The sequence below is a fragment of the Trachurus trachurus genome, assembly GCF_905171665.1.
Source record: "Trachurus trachurus genome assembly, chromosome: 14".
NCBI classification, from domain to species: Eukaryota; Metazoa; Chordata; class Actinopteri; order Carangiformes; family Carangidae; genus Trachurus; species Trachurus trachurus.
The window spans coordinates 21680046-21694804 of NC_139903.1; the positions used below are offsets into that span (position 1 = coordinate 21680046).

Genomic DNA, 14759 nt, shown 5'->3' on the forward strand with positions numbered 1-14759 from the left:
TAAAATGCAGTTATCCAAGTTTTGGGTATTTTCCCAAAATTATATATATATTATATATAATATTTTTTTTTTTCCATCTCTCTCTTTTCAATCTGATCTTCAATCACTGCAAGTAAAAATAATCAAACAAAATTAACACCTCCAATCTGAAACAGGAAAATTTCTCCAGCTACAGTCCAACACTGCCCTCTAGTGATTAAAGATGAGACTTAAAGTGTCACCAAAACTACTTCATAATGGAAACAAAAAAACACCTGACACTTGACATTTAACCATTTTTCAACTTGAAGTTTAATGTTAATTCCATGCTGTGTTTCAGTAAGAATACAGATGGTACTTGTGGCTCCGGTGAGAATATCCAGTAGTACAAATCAGATTCACGTTACACATACTGAACAGAAGGAAGAGAGGAAATGAGGAGAGAGACAAAGTTGAGACGAGGAAACCTGGGAGAGTCAAGAGGGGGGAGGTGGGGGGGGAGTAAAGATACAGCAGGCCTCTATTTCCCAAACTGTTTTTTTTATAATATAGTGCCAATGCAAAACTGCATTACATTACAATCAAGAGTGTTGAGCGTTCCCCTCCCACGCACACATACGAACATTTTGTCTGCTAAAAAGCCATTACCTAACTATCTGCCATTAGCAAAAGCGCTACAGCCTCGCAGCACAATACTTGGTCCGAGAGTGGACGAGAATAGAGGTCAGAGTGATGCCTGGAGAAGGGGGGACATTCTGCTGTTTGTCATTAAAAAAGGAAAAATAAGATGTATTCACGTGTTGAAGGAGCAGGTTTGGTAACCACAAAGTAAACAGGGCACTTAGTTCTTCCTAAAAGCTTTAACACGTCCCTTTTAAACCTTCCATCACCACTTTGTTTCCCTAAATTTGCAAACTGAAATGTTTCAAAACCGACAGAAGCATGGAGATGATGTTGTTCATAGTCACACGTACACAGGAAAAAAAGTTGAACAGCAAAGTATTGTTTTGTTTTTTTAAATAAACTCTTGCATATATGTGTGTGTTACAAATACAGGCAAGCGAACTTGGCAACAGATGATAGAGCAAAGTAAAGCAAAATAAAAACAGTAAAAGAGGACATGAACCTTAAAGGGTAGAGACTTGCAAAAGGAGTCATCAAAAAAAAAAGGACAATAAAGAAAAGGTAAAACCCCTGGGGAGTGGAGTTGGGAGATGACGTGCATACGAGGAGAGGGAGGAGAGACAGATGGGTAGAAATGGAAGAAAAGGTAGAGAAAGAGTGTGGGCTGCAGTAGAAACCCAGTTGAAAAGTGTGGCTGGGGACAGGAGCTAGTGCCGGGAGGAGAGAAAGGAGGGAGGAGGAGGAAGAGGAGGGCTTGTCTTGTGTTGTTCAGTCTCACTGGGCCTCGTCCTCCGCATCCTGCAGTGCTTCTTTGTTCTGTTCTTCACCTGAGACACACACAAACATTCAGGTCGTTATTCAACAAAACGTTACAGAAGAGCCGCCTCCGAGCTCCAAAAACACTACACTTCCCATGATGCAACTTGATAACATCTTATCGTCAGGCTTCACTTGCTTGGTAATTTCTCTGTCAAATTCCCTGATTTTGTAGCAAACAAGGCAACAAATTCTCAAATGAAACCCATCGACACATTTATTGTTCATTAAATATTGTCCATTTTCCTTTTAGAAAAAAAAATACTTTTGACACTTAGAGTTATTTTTAAGTTTGAATTTACATGATCAGGTTTCTGTTTTCAAAAACAGACGTTTAACAGAGTTTGGGTCTAAACTTTATAAATTACACGGCACAGGAATCTCTACTGTAAAGCCACTGTAGTAAGATTTAAGCTGAAAAAATAAAGTTGGTCACAAACCTGTGGGGGAAAAAAATTAGTTTTTTTTTTTTTTTTTTTTACCTCACATCTGACTTATCTTTAACTGTAGCTGATTATTATTTTTATTCAACAGTTTATAAGATGTCAAAAATGTAAATGACTTAACATTTATCACTACTTCTAAGGCCAAACATGACAATCTCACATTTCTCCACTTGTCTAAACATCCAGAAATCCAAAAATCTTCAGTTGAAGTTCTTTAGATAGAGAAAGATGTGAGGAGCTGAAACTAGACTTGACTTACGTGGTTAATGCGAGTCAGTTAAGAGAAAAGTTAATCACCAACTGTTGGTCCACAACATGCAGCAGCACCAGGAGTTTTAGAGCGTTGACGTCACAAATGTTTGTCAGACTGTACACATGAAACATTCATACGACGTACTGATCCCAACCTCGTTTAATTAACCACTAATGAAACTTAATCCTTAATACAAGCTACGAGGACAACAAAGAAAATAGACTGTGGCACCTTCCTGAGAGTCGTTCCAACTGTAAGTTCCTAAAATACACAAATCTTTTGTACAGTAAGTGCAGGAAATAGTGCAGTGTCAGTGTTTCTGTACAGAGAATATAGTTTTAATAAAAGGTAGTGAATTTGCAGAAGGCTGAAGCGTGTTGAATGCAGTGTGTACCCACGGGAGGAGGAAGGTGCTGACAGCTTTTCTATTTCAAACATTAAACAGATAATATTCTGCTTTGTGTACTGTTGCTCATTTCAAACTGAACTCAGAGGCAGAGAGCGATGTTTGTTTAGAAATGATTGGGATCAGCTCAGAAACGTGTTGTTCATGCAGAGAGCAGCCTCTCCGTGTTGGGGTGCGCTGCAGTGTCGCCGCTGACTGTGTCAACATGCACCACGAGTTAATTCAGTGTCTTCTCAACAAGCTGTGGTCAGATTTACTAAGGGGGTAAAATGCCTTGTGAACCCGTACGACTGGTTGCTTGGAAAGGTTACCATGGAGACAGCACAGCCATCCGTGTAATGAAGAACTAAGAGGCGAAAATAACAAAGGCTGGAGAATCCATCATGATTAAAATAGAAACCGTAACAGTGCTCATTAGCGCCGTGGCAAACTGGGATGTGAGAAAGCCACGGGAGACGGAGCGGCGGCCTCACATGCTGCTACTGCCGTTTGTCCGTTACATCACACTTCAGTACGCTGTGTTCACAAGTCTCCACACTCTGCCTCCTCGTCCACCATCAGTCCATCCACAGAGGAGCAGCGTGCCCACAGGTCCTGATGGTTTCAAGGCTGGAGTCACTTCTCCACTTCATGTTGAATTGATAACTTGATTCTGTTGCTTATTCTCTGTTTCCCCAACTCACAGGTTCTGTAATTATCAAAGAGCCTGAGTTAAACTGAACCTGAAAACCTGGAACTGAAACGCTTATCGGTAAATGTTTTAAATGATCAAGTATTATTATTAGAGATGGGACCAATCCACTCCAATATCTATATTGGGTGGTATATTGATGGTATTTATTGATCAACTGACTGATCCACATCACTGAAGAAACAGAGTGAGTTGACAGCACAGCAGTAACTCAGCAGTCTGTCATCTTGAACCATTTCAAATATTCACTGTGAAAACTTTTAAGTTGTTGCTGGCTCCTGCAGTCACCCTGACTTGGTTTATTCTGTTCAGTGATAGCTTTTTTTTTTATATACTTATATGAAGGGGCTTTCGATTTTTGTAGATATTTCTGCAGTTCTTGCGCTTTTATTTCAAACTTTTAATTTGAAACCTGAAGTTGTTGCTGCTGCTGCAGATTTGTGTTTGTGAGGTCAGCACAAAGTTCAAATAAATTTCACTGGAAGACTTTCATGCATTTAGAAATATGGTTTTGCTCTTTTGATGAGAAGTACTGCGCCTAGTTTAGTGCAGCTTAGTTTAACCGTATACAAAAACAACAATTACGATAACAAAATATATACAGATACAGTGTTGCAACACTGTTTTAAACTGTGAATTCAAATTCAATCTTATTTAATAGATATTCACAAGATGATGCAGTAGATTTCATATTATTTTCACTGTTAATTTTACTTACGCTTCTGCAGCCTCTTCAGCTGCAGCAGAGTGACAGTGAGGAGTGACCACCAGACACAACAGTGTTTTATCAAATTGAAACACTTCAAAATCTCTTATTCATTCACTCTAACACACACCACCCCTGCTCTGCCTTCTGTTGGACAGTATGTTGAAGTTAACAACTTTGCAACTTTTCCTGACTTGCGGAAATCGTGATACACATGGCACCCGTGTTGAAAAAAGGTGGAAAGAGGAGGGCACATGTCACCGAGTTACACCTCAGCTGAAGTTTGCTGTGAGGAAGTTAGTGAGGGTGTCGGGGTGGTGAGAGACAGGAGTGATCGCTTGAGGTGGGGGGAAAAGAAAAAGCCCAAGACAGGAGGGATGACTTACAAAATACCCTTCTATAATGGAGGAAGAGGGAAGGAAGAGGGCTGCCTTTAAGAATCTACAGAAGAACGAGGGAGAGAAGAGAAGTTAGAGCAGAGTGTCAGAAAAGAGGGAATTCAGAGGGGTCAGAGCGCTGAGAGGAAAGGTTAGAGGGAGTGTTACAGAGGGTTATTCTGTTTCCTCGGTGCTGTTCGAGTGTATTAGCCTCAGCAATGGAGGAATATTTCTGAAACCTTCTCAGCAAACGTAAACACACTCATTCATTTCTCTTGGACATGTGTCCCAGAGGCTGCGAACAGGAGCCATTAGGGTTGTAGGAACAAATCAGCTTTGGAAATACAAGACGATCTGTCAAAAGGCCGGTAATGACGCAGAGAGAGGGAGCATCGCCCCTGATGCGATGAACAGGTCGAGATAAGTGATAACACTAGCAGAGGTAGCTGTGACTGATGCTCAGAGAAGAAAGGAGAGTCTCTCACCGTCTCCCTGCACATCTGAGGTCCATAGTGTCAAGTTGTCACGTAGCAACTGCATGATAAGTGTTGAGTCCTTATAGCTCTCCTCGCTCAGCGTATCCAGTTCTGCAATGGCATTGTCAAACGCTTCCTTCGCCAGCCTGTCAGCAGAGAGGACGCAGGACAACAGGGTCACAACATGTTAACAGTAAACAGGTACCGTACATCAAATATGACCAAAAAAAAAGACTAAATGCCTCTAGTTTCATTGATTAGGGGTGGAATATTATTTTCAGATATTCAAATTGTTATTACATTATTTTTTTTAAATAGCTTCTCACCTAAAATGACAGACTAAAGCACTATTATCAAATAGTCCTTTGCCCAAAATGCCTATCCCTAGTTTTTATCTCAGTTTATTTTCGATCATCAGGTATTAACCAGGTGTGAAACTCTAGAAAGTGTCACCATGACCTTTGACCTGCAAAATCTAAAGAGTTCATCCTCGAGTCAAAGTGAATGTTTCTGCAAAATCTGAAGGGGTTCACTTGAGGAGCTCTGGAGATGTTGCCTTCACAAGACCACACCATTGTTTTAAGGGGTCGTCGTGAACTTTGACCTTCAGCCACCAACATCTGTCAGTTTGACCTCGAATCCAGATCGACATTTTTACAAAGATTTTAAGAAATGAAAACCTAAAACCTAGTATGTGAGTTCAATGTGAGCTTTGACCCCGAGATCTAATCAGTTCATCCCTGAGTTAATAGTGAATGTTTGTGCCAATTCTGAAGAAGCTGCTTCAAGGCCTTTTAGAGATATTGTGTCCTGGAGAGATGGATGAACGGATGGACGGACATCCTGAAAACAACCTGCCCGCAGCTCTGACTGTCACTGAAGTCAACACAAAGACTGCTCTTGAGTCAGTTTCACCATACAGTGTGTTTGTGTTACCAGCTGCGGCGCTGCAGAGGCAGTGAGGCTGTGGGTCCAGATGGAAATGAACAACCTGTAACTACACTAGAGACGCACAATCAAAGTCTCTCTTCGTGTGGAAATCGAACTGCAGCAGAGCAGAGAGGATGATCAAATTGCAATTGTGGACGTTTCAGCCTCTAGATCAAAACAAGATGTTCCTCTGCACTTGATTCCTATATTTGTTCTCTTCAAGCTCCGGTTCAGTCTCCACCAGCTGCTGAGGAAAAACCTTCTTGCTCATTTGCATTCAAGATGTTCGACTATTTGCCAGCCACAGGCCGCCTTATCTCTGATGGTCATGGGCTGAGATGTACAGTTGATTTGTCAGAACTGACACCAGCTGCCATGTTTGTGAGTCAAGAGTTAAAAATCGCAGCACAGTGAGCGACTTCTTTCATATAAAACACTGTGGTTTCATTTTGAAGTTTCAATATGTTCATACCTTCATCAAATTAACTGGGAAACCAATCACCAAGGGAAGCACTGCACACATGTCTCATTTTTCTCAGTTAAGAGATGATTGGATAATTTATTTCCGAGCTTTCTGTAATATTCAAAAGCCCCCACCTGCTGTATAGTGACTGAAGCACACATTCCTCACATTTGCCTCTTAGTAAGCAACTCAATGTGTAAAACAGAACAATAAAGAATGAAAGTGGATATCATACAGTGTTTAAATATTTACACTCACCTGCAAGCACGGTCTGGCGAGTTGAGGATTTCATAATAGAAAACTGAAAAGTTAAGGGCCAGTCCCAGGCGAATGGGGTGCGTTGGAGGGAGTTCGATCATAGCGATGTCGCTAGCAGCTTTGTACGCTACCAAACTGTTCTCTGCTGCCTCCTTCCTGTCGTTGCCTGTGGCGAACTCTGCCAGGTACCTGTGGTAATCTCCCTTCCTGAGCAGAGGGAACAACAGCGTCAGACCGATCTCTGCCGTCACAAACACACACATTATAATACAGTCCAGGGCACTGATGGTGTTAATGTGCCAACCCATCGACAGACCAGCAGCATTGAACTAAATGTCAGTACAGCCCCAACATAAACAAACTCATGACACTGAACAGGGCTTTAAATATTAATACTGTCTCCAAACAAAGAGCTGTCGCTTTTCATTGTTTATCAAAACATATCTTCATGTTTGGCTGACACCTAAATATTATTCTCAACTGATACACAAGTTTTCTGACCTGGTTTAAATCATTATGGTCTGTAATTTACCAGATGAGGAATTAATGATCAACTCCCTCTTTGCATGATTGTTTCTCATTTCTAAACAGATCAATCAGCCTGTGGAATCCACCACATGTCTTACTAGAGGTATCAGCTTGTGTAGCCTTCAGCCACATGAGATGCAGTTCACAAAACTGTAGCTAAAATATTCTTATCTGGTGTTGTTTCATCTCTTTGCAAGCTGGTGAAGAGCTGAATCATCTATTTATTTATGTAAGTGAGGTACTGTTTCGTGCACAGGCGTGATCTCTTTTGTGGCTCCATGCTGTGTGGCAGAGCTTCATTTTCCAAGGGGGGGTGGGGGGTCTTGCATGGTTTTCCTTCCTCAGCCACAGATCTCTCTACTTCACCAAACCTTTTATGAAAAATTTTAAATGGGACGTGGCTCGAGGCTGCTCTAAATAGGATGAAATATTGAGGATGTTCAGATTCTGCGTAAACCCCTGCACAATTAATATCAGAGAGCAAACTGTGATTAAAAATTAACAACTGCTGCTGCTGCTTGACTTTGGGTAAGATATTTCTGTAAATGTGCACATGAAACATGACTGAAGTCGTCCAGTGGGCAAAAATCTGAACCTAGAAACTGTTTTAGTTCATGTTCAAATGTCAGGTTGCTCAGCACAGAACAACATTTAGTTAGTTAGTTGGGGATCAACTGAGGAATCGCTGCACTGCAGCTACATGAAGTAGTTCATGTAGAGATATCTTTGTAATAGTTGATCCAGGAAAAGTTGTGTTGATTGGAGAAGCAAAATAATGTGAACAGGGTCAATACATTCTGTGTAACAACTAAAACACACATGTACTAGACACATACATTTTGTAGTAGAAAACCTTTGACTCTCCCGTGGTTGCAGCTAAGATGAGGTGCTTGTCCAGTACATCCAGAATGTCGTTGCAGATTGATTTCAGCTCTTTCTCAACCTGCCGACACAAACACACACAAACGCAACTGTCAACAAGCTGCAACGCCACACAATCCATCTTCAGACATGAAAACAATAATTCTGTTACAATTCAAAACAGACTTGATGTGAAGAACCGCTGCTGAGGTTCAAGCGAGGCCGGTCTGAGCTGGCAGTACCAGACACTATAATAGTTAAAAAAAAAAAAAAAGAGAGCAGAGAAACAGAAGACAGCTTTTGGGGCGGTCCCCATGGAAGCACTTTGTCAGTGAAAAGTCGACCGGGTGTATTGTGCCTCAGTTTCAGGGTCAGTGTTGGTGTCGGCCGTCCAAGTCTGACATATTTAACATCACTATGAGGGGACATGTCCTTGTAAACAATAGAGCCTTTTCTTTGGGTGCTGCTTTTACCCTATGGACTAGAATGTATCGGTTGGTAACTCAAACATCTGACACCTTTGTTTCCTCTTCCACTTTTTAATAAGTCTTAGCCAGAAATGAACACATTTTTTAATCATCCCAAATTCAGTGCAAATTTAATTTACACTGGCCACCAGGAAAAAGCAAATGCTGCACTCCAAAGTCTGAAAATCAGAATTAGTACTGTCATTAAACATCGGAGTTAGAGGGGTTTTATTTATTGCAAAACATTTATCTCAATAAGTAACACAATTTTGTACTTGTAAAGAGTCATTTTCATATTTTTGAGAGGATGATGAAGCATTATGTTTGACTTTGCCTTGATATCAAAGTTTCATAGAAGTACTTTGACCTTCACTCTGTGGCCTCAAAGGAACACGACACCTAAAAGTCAAGGTACTAAATACATTCAGAGATCCAAACTCATTAAGGGAAATTAACACTAACATACAAGCACTAATCTGAATCAGAATGGGATTTCAGACCATGTGGTGAATCCCCATTATAACTGTGGAGATGAAATGTTGAATTATTTGTATTTTATATCATGTTGCCACAGCCAAAGCTGCAACTTAAGAAAATGCAGCAGATAAAGGCCGGGGCTCGGGTTGCTGCACTTTGTTCAGGCAGCACATTCATGATGACAAAGACGGCGTCAGTCAAAGACAGTCGCATGATGCCAAAGTCTGGTCTCAGTTAAGTGACCAAAAAAAACAAAAAAAAAACACAAATTTCACACACACTGCAGCGTAGATGAAATCCATTCTCCTACATCAAGTCATGTAAAATCTCCCCCACCCTCCTCACTGAGTGACTGGAGGGCTGCTGCGCTTCGCTGCACTCGGTAGTGCTGCCGCTGACAGAAGTTTCTCTGCGGCAAAAATGAAGAAAAGGTGATTTTAAGTCCCTTCATGCTCGCTGCCTGCCTCATTATTTCACTCAGACAAGTGTTGCTGGGCTGTGAAATCTCACCGTTTCCTCAGTGGAGAAGAGCTTAAAAAGTCCTACCACAGAGGGTGAGGCATCTCTGGCATCTTGCCTATGGATATGGGAATTAGATTATCTAAGAGTACACCAGCTTCACTCACAGCCATGGAATAACAAGGCAGGTGGGAACTTCAGATCAGTTTCACTGGGTGTTTTCAGGATCTAATATGGGACACTGTTGGCATGAAAAACCAGAGATGCAAGGAGGACTAACAGTCACCCCAAAGACTGTTTATCACTGTCATGTTCTGTAGAAAATCTGCTGCAGACATTAGCACAGGGAGTGATTTCATTGCACCAGTGTTTCTTCCGGACAACAAAACTAAATGTCCACCACTCGACACTTTTAAGTTCTCAAAAAAGAACACATTTCATCATCTACATTATCTATCATTTGGCTCTGAGGACATTTTCTTCTAATGTTTTCAATGGGAAAGAAAAACAAGTTGAAATGTTGCATAAACATCTGAATTTGCACTATAAAACCCTCGAAGCTGTATCTGAAAAGACACAGCCTCACACCGATTACAATTGGGGAATGTAAGCAGTTAGTATATTTAGGTTCATAACAATGTCTGACCGTTTTTCTGTATTCTCGGATCATCTTTAGTTTGTCTTCTCCGCCTTTGTTTTCTTCTTTCTGTTCGAGGCTGCTGATTATCCTCCAGGAGGCTCTTCTGGCTCCGATCACGTTCTTGTACGCTACCGAGAGCAGGTTCCTCTCCTCCACCGTCAGCTCCACGTCCATGCTGGCCACTTTCTTCATCGACTCCACCATTTCTAAAAGACATGGAGAGGCAAAACGCCGTCAGAGGTAAGTTCTTCTGCACAAGAATTTGAAAAAAAAACCTGAACAAGATTGTGGGAGTAAACACATCTTCTACTTCTTGTTCATTTACAATTCTCTAAATCTGTTCTTCTTCTGCGGCAAAAAAAAACAAAAACCCTCCTCACAGACAATTAGTGACACAGTCAGGTCAGGGTTGTTCAATGGCAGCAATTAAGTCCTTGCAATTAGTGCCAAACAGACATGTCCGATACTATTCTTTGCTTCAGCTTAGGGTGTAAAAGAGATTCTGAGAAGAAACGCATGTGGTGCATTCACTGATTTACTTAATTTAAAGTGAGGACATCCTCTTTCCATTAACAAAGTTAAAACCCCAGTGCAGAGCCTTGGAAGGTTTCTGTCATCGTCAGGACTTTATTAATGGAGTGGCTGGGACACCGCCCAAGTCTATCCCCCCCTAATGCAGATCCACTACCTATGGACGCCCGTGGTGGCACACTGAGACAGGACGATGTGCCGGAGGCCTGAGCAAGATCAAATGTGATTTGTCTTTTTTTCATCACTTCTAAATTTCACATCTTCATGGTGACTCAATGTGACGTGGTGTGAAAAATGAATATAGAGTCCAGGGATGAAACGGCAATGAAAACAATTTTACATTCAGCTCGGAGAGCAGCCACTCATCAGCACGACATGCAGTTCCCCCTGGGGAGTGACATAAAACAGACACAATACTGAGCCTCTTTCTCCAAATCACATGGTGCAGCTCAAGGAGGGACTGCAGGAACATAAACACATAAATCAATTAAACTGGATTTGAAATTGTCAGTATTATTTTAAGTAATTCCTAGACCGAATAAACAAAAACTATATATACACACACATACGCTACTATGAATATTAAAATGGAACAACACATTCTGTGGGATAATATGCTGTCGAGTACACACAATAGAGAGCATCATGTGTGTTATGCAAATGAGAGACAGAAAAAAGAGGCCCATCTTTAAAGCGGTGGTTAAAACAAAAGCCTGGCTCAAGCTGCAGACGGGTCACACCTCCCATGCTAAGCGTAGTAGCCTGGAGGTAAGAGCAGTTTGCCAGTCATTTGGCTTTTAACTTCACAGACAGGGCGTTATCTGTTGCAGCCAATGGCAGGGTTCTACGCAGCGTGCTGGCGAAACCCGATACGCGATGGTTACAAGCCAGGAGGAGCACTATGCTGCTTTGATCACTTTACCCTCCAGCCTGGCCTGCACTCCAATAAACCCAATGACCTCTCTGTGCCTTTTTTTTTTTTTTAAGCATTTTCTCAGTATTTTAAAGCTGCAACAGAACCAATAAACTGATCACAGTCATTTCAAAGATTAAACGTGTCCCCAGTGATGCATGCATGCACAACCTGTGACACATCCTATAGGCACACAGAGGGGTGTAACGTGAAACAATGGTCTGTGGGCGGACTTGAACCGGGGATGTTGCAGTTGAACAGTAGACTACTCATCCTAGACCACAGGACACCTGATCGCCACCACCACACCCCCCCTCGCTCTTTTTTATTCTTGAATTTTGAGGGTATTCTTTGGAGGGGGGCACATAAGCTGGTTAGACTTGGTACAATAAACACTGCAGCACAGCTAAAACACAATGCAGCCCTGTCCAGTGGACATTAGGGGTAAGGATTTAATGGCTCCATAGCACAATAGGACCCCGCTGGAGCTCGATAGGGTTGTTGATGAATAGCAATTATTTTACAATTATTCAACTAAATATTCAGCGAGCTGCAGTGAAGACTTTGGACATAAAAGGTTATTTTATGCATCGTTCATCAGGCAAATGGAGCTGTGAGAACACACTGTTGACTATTATTCACACAACTTTTTTTTTAAACTGTCAGTGCCTCTTTACATCAGGGGAGAGGCTGCGGCACAAAGGGAAAGCAGTCACTGTGGATAAGACGCTATGCCAGACTGACGGTCCAGACTGAGCAGAGCCCTCTCTGAAGCTGACACAGCTGACTCTTTTTTCAGATTTATTTAAAAATGGCATTTCTGATGCAAGCAGTGAAGAATGACTAGGAAAATTAGAAAATCAGAGCAGATGGTCGCTTAAAGGCTGCTAGTGTAGATATGTCTACTGAATCAAGTGTAGATGATTACTAGATAATTACCACAATCAGCTATTAATCATCTCAGTAAGAATACAACACTATTGCTGATTGCAATTTCACAACAAGCTTGAGACTTCAGGGATTTTGGCTGCCAAGTCAAAACCTCGGTTCATAAAAAAAAAAGTTTTTGCCATAGTTGTTACTGGCTTCATGCTCAGACTATTTATCACACCTGCAGTGTTATTTTTCCCTATTCAAGATATTGTTCATCAGTGCTCCACCGGCAGGCTTCTTATTCAGTGTGTGTTTTGGGCGTAAAATGACGCAACACAATGTGTGGTCAGTCTTGCTGTGTCATGTTATTCAATAAAGGATCTGCATTTGTTAGCACTCAAGCGTTCAAGCATATATGTGTTGACCCCTGTGGCTTTCCACATATTGCCTCCTCCATCACATAAGCCAGTCAAGGCAGTCAAGGCAGTCTTTGATATGAGTCAAATGGAGCCTTCACTCATCAGAAAGGAAATAACCCTGCCATTACACTCAGAATCTATATTGTTTCTGTGACTTTTAAGCAAAAATGTCAATAAAATAATGCTTCCTCTGTAATATTAAGATTTGCTGCTCTCTTTCTCTTAACTGAATATCTTAGTAGGAGAAAAAAACCTTTGAAGCCATTATCTCAGATTCAGAAACATAAACAAATGCTATAGATCATGGAAACTCCATTGTAGGAAATTCAGACTAAAAGCAAAAAGTAAATGACAATTTAAACAACAAACTGTGGAACCAAGAACATGCTAAATAATAGTAAGGATGTCTGTATAGGTAAATCAACTCTACTGTATGTTCTCCATCAGTGAACAGCTCAATAAAACAAGACTTCCAGTCAATTGACCAAACACTGAAGCCAAAGAAAAGTTGGCTGAACCACAACTTTATTTAACCAATCACACCGCAGCACAACTCACTAACCCGCCTACCTCTGTACCCTATTGGTCCTGGGCTTATCAATCAATTAACCACACGGTCGCATGGCGATCCTGGCCTCATTAAAAAATAGCAGTAAGTTCAGTTTTTACAGTTTGTAGTTTCAGAGTTGAACAGCTCCATGTTTATCTGCAATGAATTCACCTGGCAGAGGAGGGGCGGGTTGATAAACAGTGGTGTCACTCTCACATTACGCATGCAAGCAACACGACAAGAAAAACATGATCAAATGTTATGTTTTTTCCAACGATCACACAACTAGTTGGCAAAGCTGATACGAACCTCTCACCAAAATACATGTTAGCATCAACTGTCGTTTAGTTTTCAGATAAATCCTCCCTGCTAGTCGTAGCACGGACACTTGGTCGGTGGACACTAAGCAGTTCACAGGGTGCACCGCAAGTCATGTTTGATGGGGTGTGGACGTTTGCAGTGCCGCTGTATTTTTGAATGGGAGTTTGGCGTGACGACGCGTGTCGGGGGCTGAAGAAAGGCTAGCCAGCTAGTTAGCAATGTAGGTAGCCTGCTAACCACCGCTAGCCATAGATGGGACTAGCCTAACGTTAGCTCACCACGTAACGTGAATGGTAACCAGACACCAAAGCACCCAACAAAAGCACGGTGTGTGTTTTCCTACAGCCAACTGCTCTTCTGCCGAACGCCAGTAATTTAAACGACCAACCACGGTTCGTTCGGCTGAAGAAATCTCCGCCATTTTGTCTTCTCTCACCCAACAAATCCATAGAAACTGCTTTACCTGCGTCTCCAAGCCCCCTGCGCAGGGAGACTGAGGGGGAGAGAGAGGGGCCAGGCTGTCTGCACTGACCGTTATCTACCAGGAGCCTTACCGTCGTATCTCTCCGCTTGTTCGGCGAGTTTTGCCTGGTAAACTAAGTTTTCTCTATCCGCCATGGTGCTCGGGTGTTTCTCGGGGCTGTTCGCAGCGTCCCGGTGGAAAGGGAAAGAGTCTCGACTGGCTCGGTGATTCCTGGTGGTGGATCAGCAACAGCACCGTCGCTCTGCTGAATCGAAGACCCACCGGTGGCACTGGCGTAAAGATGGCGCCGCTGCTCCATCCGGGAAACCCACGCAGCAGCAGCAGCAGTCCACAGTAACGCCTACACCCCTCTACTCGTGCCAAATCCTGAAATAAATCACCCCGCAAAACTCACATTTATTAGACACTACATCTCAAAAATTCAGCCCCCTTGAATCATTTCGATAAACTCTTCCATTCGGCATACAAATAGCCTATAATAAAAAAAAATCTATCATTTTTATTTAAAAAATTTAAGTTATTTTTGGCTCATATTCAATTTCTTACATTTGCAATCAAAGCTATATTATTATGCAACTTAAGTTATTTAATATGATACATCATTTGATGAGAGCTATAACATTATACAATATGATTTTCCCTTCAATATTTCAAACGTTTTAAGTGGACACAATTAAAATGTAGGTTAGCCAATTCAGCATTAACATTAACAACCTGTACTAGATGTTATTGAAAGGAGTAACTTCACACCTATTAGGTTAGTTATCTAAAGCCCAAAATGACAATTTGGTATTTTTTATTGACTAGGTAT

General features: G+C 41.7%; 1 protein-coding gene across 1 annotated transcript; it reads right to left on the minus strand.

Moving 5' to 3' along the window:
• Positions 1-273: 273 nt before the first annotated feature.
• LOC310997649 (14-3-3 protein epsilon) lies at positions 274-14255 on the minus strand. The gene is made up of 6 exons (XM_083987428.1): positions 14019-14255; positions 9864-10063; positions 7790-7896; positions 6426-6632; positions 4784-4920; positions 274-1430 (listed from the first exon to the last, which is right to left on the minus strand). Exons 1-6 carry the CDS (start codon positions 14080-14082, stop codon positions 1378-1380), a joined length of 768 nt encoding a protein of 255 aa, XP_083843554.1. The 5' UTR covers positions 14083-14255; the 3' UTR covers positions 274-1377.
• Between the last annotated feature and the right edge of the window lie 504 nt (positions 14256-14759).